The sequence below is a fragment of the Pantherophis guttatus genome, chromosome 2, assembly GCF_059756535.1.
Source record: "Pantherophis guttatus breed Tessera chromosome 2, ASM5975653v1, whole genome shotgun sequence".
Classification (NCBI taxonomy): Eukaryota; Metazoa; Chordata; class Lepidosauria; order Squamata; family Colubridae; genus Pantherophis; species Pantherophis guttatus.
This window is the reverse complement of record NC_142064.1, coordinates 70,489,341-70,507,499: the sequence shown is the minus strand read 5'-3', so window position 1 is coordinate 70,507,499 and position 18,159 is coordinate 70,489,341. Positions and strand designations below refer to the sequence as shown.

Below are 18,159 nucleotides of genomic sequence, written 5' to 3'. Positions count from 1 at the left end.
GTTGTTTCCTTTGGAGTATTTGAAATGACTACTCTCTGCAGAATAAAGTATCTTTCTGAAAGACAAAGTTTGTTCATATTCACTTAAAGCAATCAACTATGGGAGCAATTTTAATGATAAAAGCAAAGCAGCACAAACCAGCATATTAATTACTGAGATTGTAGTACAGGAAATTTTGCCCTAGATAGTTGTGGTCTTATAAATCCCATATCAATTGGACATAACTCTAAATAAGTGCAAAACTAATATTTAACAATTGCCCTTGTGCAACAATCTATTGTAAGACAAGTGTAAATGTATGTTGCTTCTGTGCCAATTTCTTTTTTAAAAATTAACACCCGGATAAGCCAAATAATTGGGCGCTGGTAGAATGGCATTCTACTTTTGACTTGCCAAACTGGCATTCTTGAGATGTTTTGGACTACAATTCCCAGCACATCTGGAGATTGCTAGACTGGGGGAGGCTAAATTGAGAAAAAAAAACCTGTTGAAAGATTATGACAACACTCTTTCCAAAGTATTCAGAAATGGCCTACAGTTTTTTTTTTTAAGTTTACAATTATTTGTAAAACTTTAAAAATGTTGATATTTGAAAATTTCAGTATAATTTTTCTAATTCCTCATGATTCAAGTTAAACATTCTGAATGAAAAAAAATTAAAAATACATTAATGTACAGTTTTCTAACAGGAAGAATTTTTTTAATACAATGATTTTGCAATTCAAAATGCTCAATACATTATTTTGCAAACCTTGTAAATGAAAACAAAGACATAAATATGCTTGTGTACTAATATTAAAATTTGATGTCATAAAGTTTTCATTGATTAAAAACTAAACTAATGGTAAGAATCTTTCACTGACCTAGTTAGGATCTAGGACCTAGAACCTACCACTCTTCCATTACCTTATTTATTATTTTCACTATCAAAATCACTCTCATACTTACAAATGCTTTCAAATGCAACGATACAATTTGCACTATCCGTTGCAGGATTCCTTTCCATCGCATCTGATTTCTGTTTTTCCTTTTAGATACCGTACTCTACATATAACAAGCATTATTACTTGCAAAACAATCCTAGAGTATTAGGAAGCCCGACGCTATCTGAAACTAATGCTAAGAAAGGAGGAAAAATGTGAAAACAGAGAATAACGTTGAATTCCATAGTGGGTATTATTTGGACAATAAAAAGGTTATGCATACTTTTGCTGAAAGACAGAACAGTATCTTAGGCGGTGCGGGACATACTTTTCTCCCCCCAAATTTATCCTCAACTCCGGCAACGAAGTTAAGGGTTCCTGCAGAAAAAGCATCCGGGAGTTTGTTTTTTTTACACAGCAGGTCAAATCTACCCATTTCTCCCGAGCACAGTTTTAGGGGATGAACTTTACTTTCCAACCAGCATCACCGAGCGGCAAGTAAGGCCGCCCTGTGCTTTTTCTGCCCCAGAGCCGGTTCCCCGCCATTTCTTTCCTTGCTAAACCCTCCGGCTGCTCACCTGGGCGGCCATCACCCGTTGCCTCTCGGCGATCAAGCTGCATTTTTTACACTGGCAATCTCTCCACATGCAGAACCGCTTGTGGCCCTTCAGGGGCGAGGAGTAGCCGTGGTTCCTACAGCGGGCGCACTTGGGGAGCCGCGGGGACTTTTTCCCCGCGGCGGTGACGGCCCCAGCAGGGCCCTGGGTTAAACCCCCCGAGTTGCCGCCACCTCCGGCGGCCGCTAGCCCGGCAGCCTTCCCATAAGGGCCCGTTTTGGTCCCCTGGGCGTGATGCTCCGACGAAGCCGACGGCTTGCTGAAGGAGGTCTCGTTGGGCATGGCGCCTTTCCGAGCCGTTAAGTGCAAAGAATTGCTCGGCTTTGCAAGGAAGGGCTCGCTTTTTAAAGCCTGAAGCCTGAAAAGGACCGGCGAAGGTCCCCCCGGAGGAAGCAGCTCGCCTTGGCCTGCAAAAGCGGTTGCTTTTTGCTTGGGTGCGGGTGCAGCTTCTGGAAGAGCCGGCTGGCAGGTGGCAGCAAAAGCCGTGCAAAGTTAGCAGCCCACCTCGTCACTTTGCAAAGACGCGCGGGTCAAATGGGGAACTCGCTGAACTTTTTGCTATTTGTTCGAAGGTTTATTTCCAGAGCCCTGACCCGCTCCCGGGAGCTCTTGGCTCCACCCCCAAGGCCCTCCAGCGGCTTTATGCAAGCCTGACCCCCACCCCACCCCACCCCTGGCTAGGCCCGGTCTATAAGGTTCCTTGCAGAGAGATGCCTGCAATGCAACGGCCTTTGGCACGGAAGTTTCTCCTTAGGGTTACAGCCCACTTGCAAACGTCTATGGAGATTCTCAATCCTCCATCCAGGTCGTGATTGTCCCAAAGATGCTTTTTTCCAAAAGGCAACTGGACTTTCTATGTTTTTTTTTTCTTTGAAAACCTTCGCTTGGCATCCAAGAACTGAAGAAGCTTCTTGGATGAGAAGCAAACGTTTTCAAAGAAAAAAAAACACACACCCAAGAAAATCCAGTTGCCTTGTAGAAAAAGCAATATTGTCTGGATGCAGTATTTGCAGCCTGCCGAAACTTAGTGGCAGGGTTCACAAAATAACCCGGGTTGGTCTTGAAGGCGCCACCAAACTCTTCTCTGGTTTTGCTGGTGGGCCCGTTTCAATAGGAAACGTTTCCACCGCCCCGCTTAACGCGGTTGATTCCCAAAGATGGGTGCAAAGCGAGGCAGGTCGCCGGCGCGCGCAAATCCGAGCCGCGCTCGCGCGAGGGCAACGCCCTTGCAGCGCAAACTGCGTTTCTGCAACGCAACCCTGTCACGGCTACAAGGGACCCCACAAGTCGTTTTGTAAGCATGGGCGGCAAATGGAATGAGAGGCGTTTATAAGTTGTAATGGCGGGGGGGGGGGGAGGCTGAGACACAACCATGAAACGTTTTCAATAACGTTTTGGCCCTTTTCGCGGAACCTCGTTTGTCTTTGCAAGCCTTTTCTTGCGTTCGTTCCCGGAGAACTTTTTGAGGTTTGCAGCGTTGGCGAACGCGGGCGCGTATAATTGGAAATAAGTTTTCGTAGGGGACTTAATTTCGTCCTTGGGAAGGGTGGGGGGGGCATAGGATCAGCAGAAATATGTCTCGGGCCAGACGATTTATGGGGAACAGCTGCTTCCATACCTTTCTTCCACTTCATGAGGGGGGAAGAGAAGTGGGAGATTTCCGTCCAATTTCACATCTTTAGTCTGGCTGATTAACGGCTAAAACCCACCACCTCCCTGGAAAATTCAAGGTTTCTCTTCGGTCGGTATTCTGAGAAATAGTTCTGCAACGGCCGTAAATTTGAATAGTTATTCTTAAATATGTGGACGTTTCGTTCAAACGGTCTGAGGGACCAACACTTTTTCTCTCCAAAAAGAAGAGTTATCAGTTGTTGATTGGCAGTTTTGCTGTTAGAAGAAAATTTGTTAAGTACTTCTTCCCTCCCTCCCTAAAAGAGATTGAATATGATAGTGGAATGCAAACAAAAGTTTGCAAACAGTTCAACATATGATTCTGACGTTGTTATCCAAGCAGGAAATGCAAAATACAATTTAGGTAATACAATAAATATTTCATGTGAAACACCTGAACAGAAATAGGAATTTGTGAGTCTTGAGGGGAGGGGAGGTAGCTAGAGGTAACCCAGACTGTGATTGAAGAATAAAACATAACTCCCACCACAGAAGAAAGATTATTGCTGCTGTGATAACATTACAGGTACCTCAAGAATTTTTCTCCCCAAATTATCTATAACTTCAACAGCAAAACCTACTTTATCTAAATTGACAAAGAAACGAACCTGTGTATGTGCTGTCAATAGAAAAATGCTGCTTTCTCAATCTTTTTCCAGGTCATGTTGGCCAAATTGATTATGAAGACAACTCTACTATTGTTCATTAGCTTTTTTAAAAAAAAATACCTTTACGCTCAATTGCCAATGACAGGCTATGATGCAAACAATCAGATTGATTGTCCAAAGTGCGGCCAGAGGGAGAAATTTGGTCCCTAAAGAAACTGAGAGACCAGATTTAGAGGACAAAACATCTGTTAGCTCTTGATCTAAATTTTACATTAATTATTAGTTGTGTTTGCATGCCATGATAGCCCAAGGTAATGGATCAATAAGAAGGTATGTGCCACAGAAAAACATCTTGCAGAAATGGACACTGCGAAGGATATGTTTTATTAATCAGATTGAGATATATTGTGTTGTCTGAACTCCAGTTGTCTGAAACCCCTGGTTTAGAATTTGCAGGAACTAATAATCAAACCTCTCACCAGCCTTGTTTTCAGATTTTAATTTCTGTATAGATTTCTGTATATTCAGAACTTTAATTGCTCTGAACTGGGATAAAACAAAGGCCTGATTTTGTTGAGCCTTTCCTTAGCTTTGCGTAATATGGAACCAAACCTCTGTCAATGAACAGAATTAGCGGCCCTAAATTCATGTGCAATGACAAAGTATGCTGGCAACATATGAAAGGCTGCTGATGAGGCCTTAGTTTACTTAGTAAACTTAGTAAAAAAAACTAAGTAAGAGGCCTGTAGTGGCAAAGGGAACTTGTAGGAAGGGACGTTATGAAACATTATGGGAAAATGGGCTTCTGGTGTGTTATTAGCTGTCGAAATGGCTTTTGTAAACAAGATACTTCAATTGTGTTTTTTTCACTAAAAGAAATCATTTGGCTATATTTGTAGGAAACTGGAGGTTTTGCATGTCAAAGTGCCTACATGAACAGCCTCTTCCCTCTGTAAAGATGCACTGGGATGTGACTAGAGGGTTCCGTGACTGTCAGCTGTGCTATTCTTGGGAATGACCAGCAGGACCAGTGGTGCTATTCAGCTGGTTCTATCCGGTTCGGGCCAACCAGTAGCGGCGACTGCAGGAGGCTCCACCCACCCACCCACCCAATCATCATCACATGCCGTTTTTGACGCTCTGCGCATACACAGAAGATCCTGCGCATGTACAGAGGTGGCACGTGCGCTCCTATTTGTGAACCAATAGCGAAGGTAAGTGAATACCACCACTGAGCAGGACTTTATAGAGGGGATGACTCATACAGAGAACTACATGCAAAAATATGTCCTGAACAGGATGCGAGGCTGTTTCCACCTGATCCTAGAGAACACTGACATAACATTACTGAGAAGCAGAGGTGTCCACAGTTTCACATCATTTTCATGTTTATAATGCAAGTGACATGGTTGCAGACACAGCATGATGGTCTATAAATAGCCACCATAAGTTAACTGTCGTAGACATTCTTAGAGTAGTCCAGGAACTGAAACTAAATCCCTCATATAATTGCGGAAATCACTATTTCCTATAAGTCACAGAGATTGCTAAGAACAATTTTAAGTATACCTTTTGTAAGGATAAAGTCACTTAAGAGGCAAACAGCACCCGCAGTATACGCCTTACAATGCGGGAATTGACATATTTGAAGATAGGTTTATTCACATTTTATATGCAGAACCTGAGCAGTTTTGCTCTGCTAAAACATGTTTGTGGGCTGTGTGATGAACACCTAGTAGAGGATCATAAATGGCAGCACAGCTTTGGTGTGCAGAACTTTTACAACGTGCTTTTGATATCTGGAGATACCACACACCTGTTAAATATTAATATAATTTGATCATTTTATATGTAATTATGTATTCCACCAAAGTAACCAGAATAGACACTTCTATCTTACAGAAAAGTCATCCTCCAAAAATCAGAAGTTGATCAAACTGGGACTGGTAAGATAAGCAGAGAAAATAGGTTGAATCTAGCCAAGGTTGTGGGGAAATGCATTCCAGAAAATATCCCCAATGAATCTTACAAGATCAGAATTGTGCAAGTCTCAGTATTTCCTCTGACACTGTGGAACCAAAAGTTGGATATGGAGCAAGCAGAATGGGAAGATTATTGATGCTTTTGTATTTTAGCGTTGGAGAAGATGCCTGAGAACACACTACCAGAGACTGGCAAGAAAGCAAACCAATGGTTCATTGAATGAATCAACCCTGAGGCACAAATGTCCACAAATATGTTGTGCAAGTCTAGTCATACTAGTTTGTTGTGTATGTTTTATGGTTTATGACTTTGCAGATATGAAGACAGCCAACTCTTATTTATAAAAGGAATCAAGGTTACACACACCATAGTTTAATGCAATGTATGAGCCAGTGACTACAGTTCCTGGCCTACCCCAAATAGTTCAGTGACTCTGTTCAGACAGCAGGTGCCTCTCCCTCACAGATTAAGTACAGCAGTACATTAACAGTAGAAAACAGTAGAAAACAAGGAGAAACATTGAAAAAACAAGAAGCAAACCTTTCCTAAACATCAAGCATCTTCAAACATTAGGCCCTCCGCTCAAAGACCCCCCCCCCATTCCACCCTCACACACCATTATCCTTTCACAGTGCTGCATAACATTCTCTATAGGCACCCAATGTTGTGAATCTTTTCCCTGGAAAATTCATTTTTGAATGTTCTATTAAATTATGACCCAGTTAATCAACCTGATTAATTTATCGTGGCTTCAAAGCTTGGCTAAGTCTGATTTGTAAAAGGGACGGAGAGGGGCAGGCAAAAGCCACCCCTGTATTACTTGACACAGATCCTCCGATTCATTTTAGGGGCACTAAAAAAATTAATTGGACCAGTGACTTAGAACATTGAAGGGCTGCTGCATGACTCATTAAACTGACATTCAGAACATTTGTAATTCACAATGCAAGACGGATAGAATCCTATATGCACTCTATATGTTTGTGCTCTTTTATCACAGGCCAGCTCCAGTTCATAGGAGGCTTTCTGATTAGAATGTCACCATCAATTGAGAGAGAAGACAACCGTAATGGAGCTAGATTTGATAAACTGGCAGAGTGTGACGAAGGAAGCTTGGGACTCTTTAAAAGAGACTACACAATTAATTGCTACCTTTTTATTTATGATACTTAATTTCCTTTTGGATACAGCTAGTTTTCCCCTGTGGCAGAGAAGGTCAGAAATAAGTAGATTGTTTCAAGTGATTAAGCAAATGCTTTCCCCTCAATGCTATTTTTAATACTGCTCATCTAATGCTGAAACGTCTTGGCTAAAGGGCTTCAATCCATGTCTTAAACAAACAATTTCTTTTCTGGATGAAGAGCCTATTTCATTTATTCCCTCTTTACCCTGACAAATAATCATGCCAAGCTATGCTTTGTTTAATCCTAGCTTGCCAACTAAGTCACAAAAGCTGGGCTCACACTTAGTACTATGCTCTACATTTTCAGTCTGGCACAGAGTGGTGTCAGGGTGCCTATGGACACAACTCTTGGTATTTTGTCTTTTCTGCATATTTGTGAGTAAAAGCAGATAAAGAAGCCTATATATATACATCAGTGTCAAAGTAAACAATTCTGAAATGTGGAACAATATCTCTATCCAGCCATTGGGCATGTTCACACAATACATGAGTTAAACTGCTCTGGCTGCTTAATGCGAATACACATTTCTCCTGACCTGCATTGAGTATGGCTGCTTAACTATGGTCAGTGTGGTTTGGCACTGGATTCAAGCATTGGTACTTCTGCTATGAAGTTTCTCCGACGAAGACATCCACTGAAGGGCGCCATATTGTTAGTATTAGCCTTCCAGGATGATGTTCCTTTCATTTGTGTAGTCCCACCAAGTTTCAGTGATGCCTATGACATCATTATATCCTACCATATTAGGATTACAAGTTCTCCCTCTCTGCTTCCCATTCTTTCCCCACCAATGTAGAAACTTCTGAGATTGTGAGTGGTGCCCTCAGCTAGGCTTTCGTAGTGTAATTTCCCACTAATCATGTATTTCATCCACTAATTTTGGCCCCAGTCTTCGATAATATGGATGATTCTGGGATTTTGCCACACCACCTTGTATTTATTCAATTTAGTTATTTAGCTACAGTTAGAACAGGGATGGGCAACTACCTATGACCCTTTATGTCCTGTGGACTTCAACTCCCAGAATTCCTGAACCAGGTTGTAAAGGGGCTATAGTTACCCACCCCTGAGTTAGAATTATACTGGGAGTTGTTGCATTTTTTTATTTTAGCTTTTTGTATTTTATCTTCATTATATCTGTGTCTTGTGTGCAGTACCCTATCTTTTGGTACATTTAATAAAGTTGAATTTTATTGTGTGTGCATGCGTTGAGTGTGTGCATGTGTGTGTGTACCTTTTGCTATATATTCATAGTCAAAATCGAAGCAAAGCTTTCTTTCCTCTATTTTCCTTGGACGTAGAATGATTGTTAATGCTGTTCCCACTTCATTTCTTTGGCAAAAGAAATTAAGACTTAATTTAATTGCTACTCACTAAGACTACTATTTTGTGTAAAAAGGTAGGCAATAAATCCTTATTGATTTTCAATAATCGTTCCTTCCCATTTACTTTTCTATCTGTAAAATGGGTACAGTAGCAAACATCTAAACATTGTTCAAAAAAGAAAGAATCTAAGATTGATTTAATTGTAAATTGTATTAAATGAGCTCTAAGCAAAAAAAAAAAAGCAAAATTTCCTCATGGCTCAGGAACATTCTGAGTATATAAAAAGAGCCTTAAAAACACCAAATTGCATAGCTAGCATTCTTCACTGTGAAACTTGCTATCATTTAACAATCTGTATTTTTATGACTTGTGTGAATGAATAAGTAACATGTTATCATCTTTAGCATGACCATATTGAGAGAGAGGTGAACAGTATCTATTTTAACTACTGTATTTTTATCTTGTCCGTTCCCATTATAAGATAAATCTTACATGCAGGGAAAAATTTAATCAGAAAACAAGTCCTTTCTGAATACATATTAGACAGTGCCCCCCGTTCTACCATATTATTATCGTACACTAAAATAGAAAAGATTATAATCAGATATTCAATAGAGTCTATGTCAGTAAACAGGATTTTTAAACATAAAAAAAAATTGTATACTCTTTGCTGCCCTGAGCCTTGAGATCTAAGAAGACAGAGAAGCAAACAAACAAACGTCATTGTCACATCTTTCTTGTAAACTTTTGGAACAGATGCTGATGCTCTAAGCATATTTAACCTGCTTTTCAGATTAGCAATCCTATTGGATTATGCACCCTTAAATCGGTGTCAACTCTTAGCAACCACGCAAATAGATTTTCTCCAGGAATAGTAGTCTCTCTTATTTAAGTCTCTACCTGTCAGAGACCTATATAAAATGGAACACAAAAATTAATGCCTATGACATTTAAGAAACTGGCTTTGGATTTCACCCGGTGTGATTCACAAATCTGAAAATACGCAGACGGAAGCATATTGGGATAGGCAAATCCAGTTTTTTAAAGTTGGCAAATACAATAACTAACCCCATAAGATTCCCCATGTCAGTATGAGAAATCTCACATCCAGAATAAATTGAGAACCACCAGAGAGGCTCAGAGAAACATTTATGGATTTACAAATGATAATCTCTGTATACTTTAGACTATGGCTTCCTAAAGGCCCAAACAGCAAATATTGCCAATCTAGAAATGTAGATGTTAATTCACACATTATCAGAGAGACATGGGCACAATTATCTTTTGGCATAGCAGTTAGTAGGTCCTATCTAAATAAATAAAACAATGGTGACATGGAGGAAACATTCACAGGGATACAATTTCTTTTAACACCTCTTTCCCGATGTTCACCAGCAGGGGTCTCCCTTCTCCTTGGGGAAATGGCTGCTGTTTTGACAGTAATTTTCCCTTTGGAACAGATTAAGATTTAAGAGTGTTGAAATCTTGCTAAGAGAAAGTCATTTACTATCCTGCCAGTAGTCCAGATTTAGCAATCCTTTTGGGAAATCTTTTAGCAATTGTTTCCAGAAGGTCCTAACTGTATTTTAGATGCTCTAGTGCAGTTTTTCCATAAACTGTATTTTTTTTTTCAATTCTGTGATATATAACTACTAGGATTAGTTATTTTAATTATGGTTTCTGTCACATGTTCAAGAATTGAAAGATTCCATAGAGTTATACAAATATTTCCTAAATTCATCCTGATAAACCCTTTGTGAATTAAGACTGACTATGCAGTATGTGTTGTATAGATTACCAGATGATTGTGCAGTTATCTGGACGCTAAACCTTATCAGTGGGACCACCACAGCTGGTTTACGCCAAAATCTTTCAGTTTTGATTTTCAAATCTTGATACTTTGTGATCACCAATTCTTTGTCTTTTCTTCTGCTGTTGCCACATCAATTACCTTCACTTTCTTCTTTTCAACCATAATTAAATCTGTTGTGTTATGCGCCAAGACTTTTATCAGTCTGTATTCGGAAATCCCACATTTTAGCCTGCTCATTTTTTACTAATTTTTCAAGTCTATGTTCCCACCAATCTTTCATCACTGGGACATGTTCATTTTTACAGATGTTCTAGTGAATCATTTTGGCAATTGTGTTACGTTGTCGTTTATAATCAGATGGTGAATTTTCTTGCACAAACTTAGTATAAGGTCTACTATTTTTTCTGCTTCTTTAAACCATCTGTACTTTGAATCATTTGATGATTTTTCAATTCTGGGTTTGATTGCATTCATTTAAATGGTTTGCCCTTGTGTAGCCAAAATCAAGCCTTCAAGGTTTTTGTAAACCATTGCCAGATTTTTATTTTTATCCTTTTTTCCCCTTCCAGCTTTTGTAGAAACTGACCATGTAATGCTTTTCCTTGCTAGCATTCTGTTTGTGTTTTTATTACATTATTACAGTTTTCACTTTTTCTTTCCTGCACATTTAGTAAGTTCCAATTTTTAACTTGCATCAATGCTTGTTCTTGGCTGTCTTTTATATCAATCAATGAACGTTTTTCTTCTTCAACAGTTTATTTCACCCAAACTAAAGTTATGCCTCCATTTTTTCTGGCCAGTTCATTTAGTGACCATTCAAAGCTACAACAGCACTGAAAAAAGTGACTTATGACTGTTTTTCAAAGTTGCAACCTTTGCAGCATCCCCATAATCACATGATCAAAATTCAGACGCTTGGCAATTGGTTCATATTTATGACTGTTGCTGTGTCCCAAGGTCATGTCATCACCTTTTGTGACTTTCTGACAAGCAAAATCAAGGAGGAAGCCAGATTCATTTAACAACCACGATACTAACTTATAAACTGTAGTGATTCACTTAACAACTGAGGCAAGAAAGGTCATAAAACGGCAAAACTCACTTAACAAATTGTTAAGAAATTTTCGTCTCAATTGTGGTTGTAAGTCGAGATCTACCTGTAATCTATAAATATCACTATGGAGATGTAATGCATTTCAATAGGAATCAAGTTTTCTTATTTTTCGGTTCAATGTGTCCAGTTCAGCAGTGCATTATATCACAGATATGACCAAGGTATTGATGGCTTTGATGGTGTTGCCACCACTCAGTTTTGCCTTTTGTACTTTTCTCACACGATGGTTATATTCTTTACTAATCAGAGTTTAACTTGTCTGTGTGCAATGTTATCTAACTGTAAAAGGCCCAGATAATTGTAGGTTTCATCCTGATGTTTCTGATCGTTCGACTATTTTGCATTTCCGTTTCGTTGTGATTTTACCCAACGTACTGCCACTGTAGCGCATTTCTTTAAGCCAAATTCCATTGGTGTACCTGTGTTAAAATTCTTACAGTGTTTTTCAATGACTAGATTTCGATTTCTGATTTTCTATAGTTTTAAATCATTCATATAAAGCAAATGTGAGACTTTTTTTAGCATTTTTTGCTTTCTGATAGCCAATATTTGTTTTCTTTAAAATCACTGAAAGTGGGATCATGGCAATGACAAATAATAAAGGTGATAAATGAGTCACCCTGGAAAATGCCTGTGCTATGGTTGACAAACCCATATTTTTCACTTCTAACCACCAATTCTGTATTTCACTGCATCATTATTTTTTTAATAAATATTCTAATGTTTTTACTGACACCAGCTATTTCCAAACATTTAATGATTCAACTATGTAGTAATGAATCAAATGTCTTTTTGTAATCAATCCAAACTGTGTGTAAACTGTTTTTTCAGTTTTGGCAATTCTCCAGAATCATGTTATCTGAAGTTAATTTTTTATACATCTGCTTTTCCTTTTATTTTCTTTCTGTTCTTCTGGGATGATGTTGATCATTATCTATTTTCAATGACAAACATAATGGTAATAGCTGACATTTCATGATTCCCCACCATGCAGTTATTAAATATTTGCCCAGGCTTAAAAGTTGATTACATTATCAGAAAAAAATGTCTACTTCTGCAGACTACCATGCCATTCGATCTTGTCTAGAAGGAGGGTTAGCTTCAATGAAAATACGTTAGGTTTCAAAATGGCGAGTGGTTATATTTGTCCCAAATTTCAAGTAATTTGTGCCAAATAAATGCCCAATACCCATATTTTGATATTATTGTCTCTAGGTTATGTCCAAATTTCTCAGATGTGTCCTTCAGTTTTAGAAGAATTTCTTGGCAACTCTTGCAAGTTTATTTACTTTTCGTTACAGCACAATGCTGCTGTATGGTTGGTACGGTCTCTGGATTACACCCTTCAGCAACTGGGTCTTGAAAATTGCTGCTGTGCTTAAATAAGCAAACAGGCAACCTATGATTAGCCATTTCCTTCCTGAGGAAACTCGGCAGGGTGCTTCTGGCCACAAATCCATTCTAAATAAAGCTGCTCTTCACAGTTAAATGGCAAGCAGAAAAATGCTGCCGTTTTAAATGCTGCTATGTTTCTCATCTTTGTACCATATATAGGCACCTGCTTTGCTGGAGGGCAATCTGAACATTAGATCTTCAAATACCACTCTAGCGGTCCCAGAATCACCAAAAAGGTGTCTGCGTAATAAACAATTACTTAAAAGGGGATACAGTGGTTAAAAAGTGCAACTGATCATCATATAATAAGTTACTATAATATGCATATATTATATTTGCATATTATATTTGCATATAATATAGCCAAATAGGAAACCAGGTGAATATTTTCCTTATTTGTGGTTGGAAGAATCTTAGAACTTCCATCTTCTTTGGATCCCTTACTAGAAATGCACTCTGCATTATCAAGACACACAGAAAACAAATTTATTTTGTGTTTTACTACATAGGTAACTTGCATTATTAATTCCTCTATTGCTTTTAATGGAAAGAGAAACCAGCTAATTGTTTATTCTTTAGCAACTACTGTACAATGGTTTGGCTAAAAAAAAATAATAGTTTTTTAAATTAATTAATTAATTATTTATTTTATTTTATTTTTGCGATTTATATGCCGTCATTCTCCCGAAGGACTCAGGGCGGCTTACAACAACAATCAATAATACAAATTACAAAATAACAAAATAAGTTAAAAACCCATAAAAAACCGTATTTAAAATTATTACAGTTTGTGCAACCCCTAGCAGATCAAGTTATTTGACGGAAGAGCCACGTCTTCAGTTTGCGGCGAAAGGAGAGGAGGTCCAGGCTATCCTGAGCTCGGTGGGCAAATCATTCCAGAGGGTCGGTGCTCCGACATGCTCTCCCCCTGGGGGCCGCCAGTCGACATTGTTTGGCCGCCAGCACCCTGAGGCGGCCTGTTCTGTGGGAGCGCACGGGACGGTGGGAGGAAGGCAGAAGATGGTCCTGCAAGTACCCCAGGCCTAAGCCATGTAGGGCTTTATAGGTAAGCACCAGCACCTTGAAACGGACCCAGAGAGCAACCGGCAGCCAGTGCAGCTCACGCAGGAGAGGTGTTGCACGGGAGTAACAAGGAACTCCCGTAACTACCCACACGGCCGCATTCTGGACCAGCTGGAGCCTCCGGATGCATCCCAAGGGCAGCCCCATGTAGAGGGCATTGCAGTAATCCAACCGAGAAGTAACAAGGGCGTGGGTGACTGTGGCGAGGGCATCTCGGTCTAGGAAAGGGCGCAACTGGCGCACAAGACGTACTTGTGCGAAGGCCCCCCTGGTTATGGCCGTCAGATGGTCATCCATGAACAGCCGAGAATCCAGGAGGACACCCAGATTGCGAACCCTAGCGGAGGGGGTAAGAGTTATATGAGGTTTGGTTTCCCGACAGCATTGGCTGAATTTGTTCATGAAAAACATATGCATACCCAGTGTTTCTCAATCAGCTTTAAGATGTGTAGACTTCCAGAATTCCCCAGACAGCATGGGCAATTCTGGAAGTCCACACATCTAAAGGATGCTGAGGTTGAAACATTGGTATAACCTATATACAAATCTCAAAATTGTTTACAATATAATTCTACCAATTAAAATGTGACTTAAAACATTAATAAAACGACATTTTAAAAATCATACGATGAAGACCTTTTAATTGAGGACAGAGTTAGGCCAAAGTAATTGTATCTGTCCTTCCAAATACTATATATGTCCTAATTGTTTTTGGAAGGTTAGGTGTGAAATAGAAGTCTTTGGGTATATCTTTTTTCTGGTTCATCATTCCGATTCAATGTGTTTATACTGCAGTCATCAAACAAAACTTCTGTTTCACAGCAGTGAGAAACTAGCTGTAGCAAGCAATTGGCTTTTTAAATTGGGATTATTTTTCTTCCTAGGAATCCCGAAACTTCAAGTTCCAATGAAAAACAGTACTTGTATTTGACTGACATTGCCTTTCCATATTTGTACAATCACATATGAAACAATGGCATCTCTGCCAGGAAATCACTTTGATGTCATCTTAGGTAGGAAAAGTTATGGTGTTGAGAATTACTAAAATAAGGAAGAAACAGAATTATTTTATATTGCTTAATTTCCCATCTGAATAATTCCTGGTTACTGTAGTAAGGTTGCCCTTTGACTTGTTGGTAGTGAGAGTGTAGGATGGGACAACTTGCTGGAACCAACTCACTGTGGGACAACTCGTGGGACAATTCAACAAATACAAAAGTTAAATTAATTTCAATGGAACTGTAATAATAAAATAAAGTCAATATAGAAGTACAAGAGTTACAATAATTTTGATGAAAACGTGGTCACCAATAATAAAAGTACCTGAATGAAACTATTAATGCAGTGTTGAGTTGTCCCATGGCAAGTTGTCCTGTGACGAGTTGTCCTAGACCCATGATGGTGAGTGCTAAGTCAGTTCGCAATAAAAGCTATTCATTATGATTTAATTGTAGATGAAGGAAATAGGCTAATACACAACTAAAAGTTAGATGGGAAAAAGTAGATTTTCAGATGTGTCTTCCTGAGCACCTTGAGACCATCTAGACATGAGATTAGGGAAGGGGTATCACTGTAGACTATAATCTGTAAAATGTCTGGATATTTCTCTTCTGTGTTGTGTTCTGTAATTGGGATAATATTCTGGAATAATTTTCTGGTGCTCCACAGCTAAATTGGCTATTGCTGATTTCAAGTTTGATTTCTATTTTGCATTTGATTCAATACTTCCATTTCATACTGTGTCACATATTTCCCTGAACCAATGTTCTAGTGCTTCCCCTTTAGTTTTACTTTTGTCTGTTTTACATGATTCTATGAAAATTAAAAGAAATGTTAAAATGTCATTCATTTGGATTTTGGAAAATATTAATGAAAGACTTTTATTTTTATCTGTTAAAATATAGGACCCTGATTCATTCGAATTCCTTTTAAATTGTAGTTTCTAGCCTCAAATTTAATGTGTATTATTGATACAATGTAAACCAACCAGAAGTTTTAAAAAAAACTTTCCCAGTTTTCAAGTTCCATAGATTAAAAAAAAAAACCCAAAACAAACCAACAATAAAAAGCCCAAGGATATAATAAGCTAAAGAATTTTTTTATTTTGAAAATATGGCAAGAATCTAAGGCACTTCAAACATTAAAATGCATATGATGCAGAGAACAAGGCAGGAAAATAAGCATTCTAGGTGCCCAGAACTACATTTGCATTCACTAAAGAATAGCATTTTCCAACATCTTAGGGATCATGGAGTTAATAAAAATGTAATAATAATTATTATTATTATATGTAAATATTATTTTGGTTATGTTGGAATTCAAAGTGTCAAAAATACTGAGTCTGTTATAGAAAAGCTACACAAATCGGTAGCAACAATTTATTTAGCCAATTCAGGCCATAACACTCTATCTTCTATTGTTTAAGCCATAAAGCCACCAGCTGATATTCCAAAGGGCAAATTTAAGCAATTATCCCTTTTTAAATAAAAAAAGCATTCAAACAACAATCAGAATCATTTTGGAATGACGTGTATAATAAAAGAGTTCTTGCCAACATCCCAACAGTAGCAAATATAAATATATAGAGAGAACATACCTTTACAAAGTAATACAGTAGAGTCATAACCAAATAGCTAGCTTAAATAACTGTATGTAGGTAACAGCAAGATATATTCGGCAGCAAAGATAGGCTATTTTCTGGAAGCTGAAAATAGGAGCCAAAGGGGACTTTAGGGTTTTATATGAGCTATGATGCAGCAGAGAACCTTTCCTTTATGATAGCTGTTCCCATACAGCAAGTCATCCATCCAGCAAACTGTAATCGTATCAGATTCTTTCACCTTATTGGAAACCTAAAAAGTTTCTGCCGTATGGATGAGTTTGACCAATCCAAGTGGTGAGGATTGATCTGAAGTGATAGCCACATCACGTGTAAACTCTCTCTTATCCGCAAGAGTGCTTCTTCACTTCTTTCTTATAGAGGCTACCCTAGCTCTAAATATTGGCTTTCAATTTGCTGGTGAGTACAGGCACATGACGATTACATTCAATATCTGTCACTGTAAAACAGTAACCACTAGCAGCATAGAGGATGTGGCAGTTTTTACACATCTCTGTGCATTAGCAATCAAATGAGCTTCTGTGAGTAGGACCTGGGGAAGGCTTTCTTCCAAGCCTTGGAGTTCCCTGAAAAGAAAAGGGAAAAATGGTATTTTAGTAAGGTTAGAACACAAAGTCACAGAACCATTCAGTATGTTGAATTACTATGCTGGATCAGTCCTGCTCTGCTGAGTATACACTTAAAGCAAAAAGAGTTATACAGCACATGCTTTCAAAAAAGTGTGGCCATGGGAGTTGGTTTTGGAAAGATATAGTTCCAGAAATAGAAGATGGTGGAAAGAAAAATAGCAACAGAAAGGGAAAAGAACGGATTTCTGCTCCTTTTTGTAATCTGGATTGAAGAGCACATGACCCCCACCCTAGAGATAAGACTTATAAGCCTTAGCTCATTACTGCTTCTATTAGTTTCCTACAAGTCAACTGTATGACCTCTGATAATAGAACAGGTACATTGAAATAGTTCAAACATAAATAGCCATGACAGCAAAAAGAATAAGAACATCACCTAGCAGCTTCTAGCCTGAGGGTGGAAGACTAACTGGATCTTCTAAGAGTCAGAAATCCTTTCAACACTCAGCCATATATACTAGTTGTATTGATACTGGTTGCATCAATCGTAGAGTACATGGAATACAACTTATGCCACTCACCGGAGACTGAGTTTTTGAAAAGTTTACGTGAGCGTAGAGGAGAACAGCAATATCCTTGTGCCCAGCATCAAGGGCTATTGAAAGTGCTGTGCTGCCATCCTTAAGAAAAAGAAAATAAATGAGATAGAAATATCTGTCTTTTTAGATCATCACTTCCCCATAGTTCAAGAATGTCCCCTCAGGAATTTTCAGGGTACCTGGGATGATTTCACCACAGCCATACCAGAAGCAGTTAGATAGTTAGCTTCTTTAGATACTGAATTATAACATCTATCCCACTGAAAGCCTATGGCTCTTTCTTATCCTGAATTTATTATGGTTTTATCTTAATATATTATCTCCTATATTGTATTATATTGTGTGTATATGTGTGTGCTTTATTTAAACTAAATTTTTACATCAGTGATTGCATGAGCTCTTTTAGATGCCCTATACTTAATAAATAAATCGCTTTCCCCATCTGGCACTAAACCTACAACTCCCAGAATTCCCTGATATTATGACTAAAGGAGTTACAATACTAGCATATTCAGAAGAAAATGTGTATATTCTTTTTTTAAAATCCATACCAACCTTGATATATTAAAAGTTATTTTGGTTAATTTCCTGTAATATAAATCAGTCACAATAATAGTCCTTTAAAAAAAAACGCTTTCCCCATCTGGCACTAAA

General features: G+C 38.5%; 2 protein-coding genes and 1 long non-coding RNA gene across 12 annotated transcripts in view; 1 reads left to right on the top strand and 2 right to left on the bottom strand.

Moving 5' to 3' along the window:
• Positions 1-2,804, bottom strand: part of DMRT1 (doublesex and mab-3 related transcription factor 1) — a 74,585-nt gene extending 71,781 nt beyond the window's left edge. The window contains exon 1 of the mRNA XM_034410302.3: positions 1,502-2,804. Coding sequence (XP_034266193.1) covers positions 1,502-1,822 — 321 coding nt within the window. The 5' untranslated portion in view covers positions 1,823-2,804. The remainder of the gene's footprint in view (positions 1-1,501) is intronic.
• On the top strand, positions 2,733-11,974 carry LOC148115146 (uncharacterized). The gene is made up of 3 exons (XR_015732249.1): positions 2,733-2,834; positions 4,719-5,033; positions 5,722-11,974. It is a non-coding gene; the product is annotated as an uncharacterized LOC148115146 (long non-coding RNA).
• Positions 11,975-15,796: 3,822 nt separating this feature from the next.
• The window catches only part of KANK1 (KN motif and ankyrin repeat domains 1), a 125,950-nt gene continuing 123,587 nt past the window's right edge, over positions 15,797-18,159 (bottom strand). For all 10 annotated transcript variants that reach the window (XM_034410299.2, XM_087886175.1, XM_087886174.1 and 7 more), the window contains 2 exons: positions 17,488-17,586; positions 15,797-16,903 (listed from right to left, as the gene is read on the bottom strand). In XM_034410299.2, coding sequence (XP_034266190.2) covers positions 16,838-16,903; positions 17,488-17,586 — 165 coding nt within the window. In that variant the 3' untranslated portion in view covers positions 15,797-16,837. The remainder of the gene's footprint in view (positions 16,904-17,487; positions 17,587-18,159) is intronic.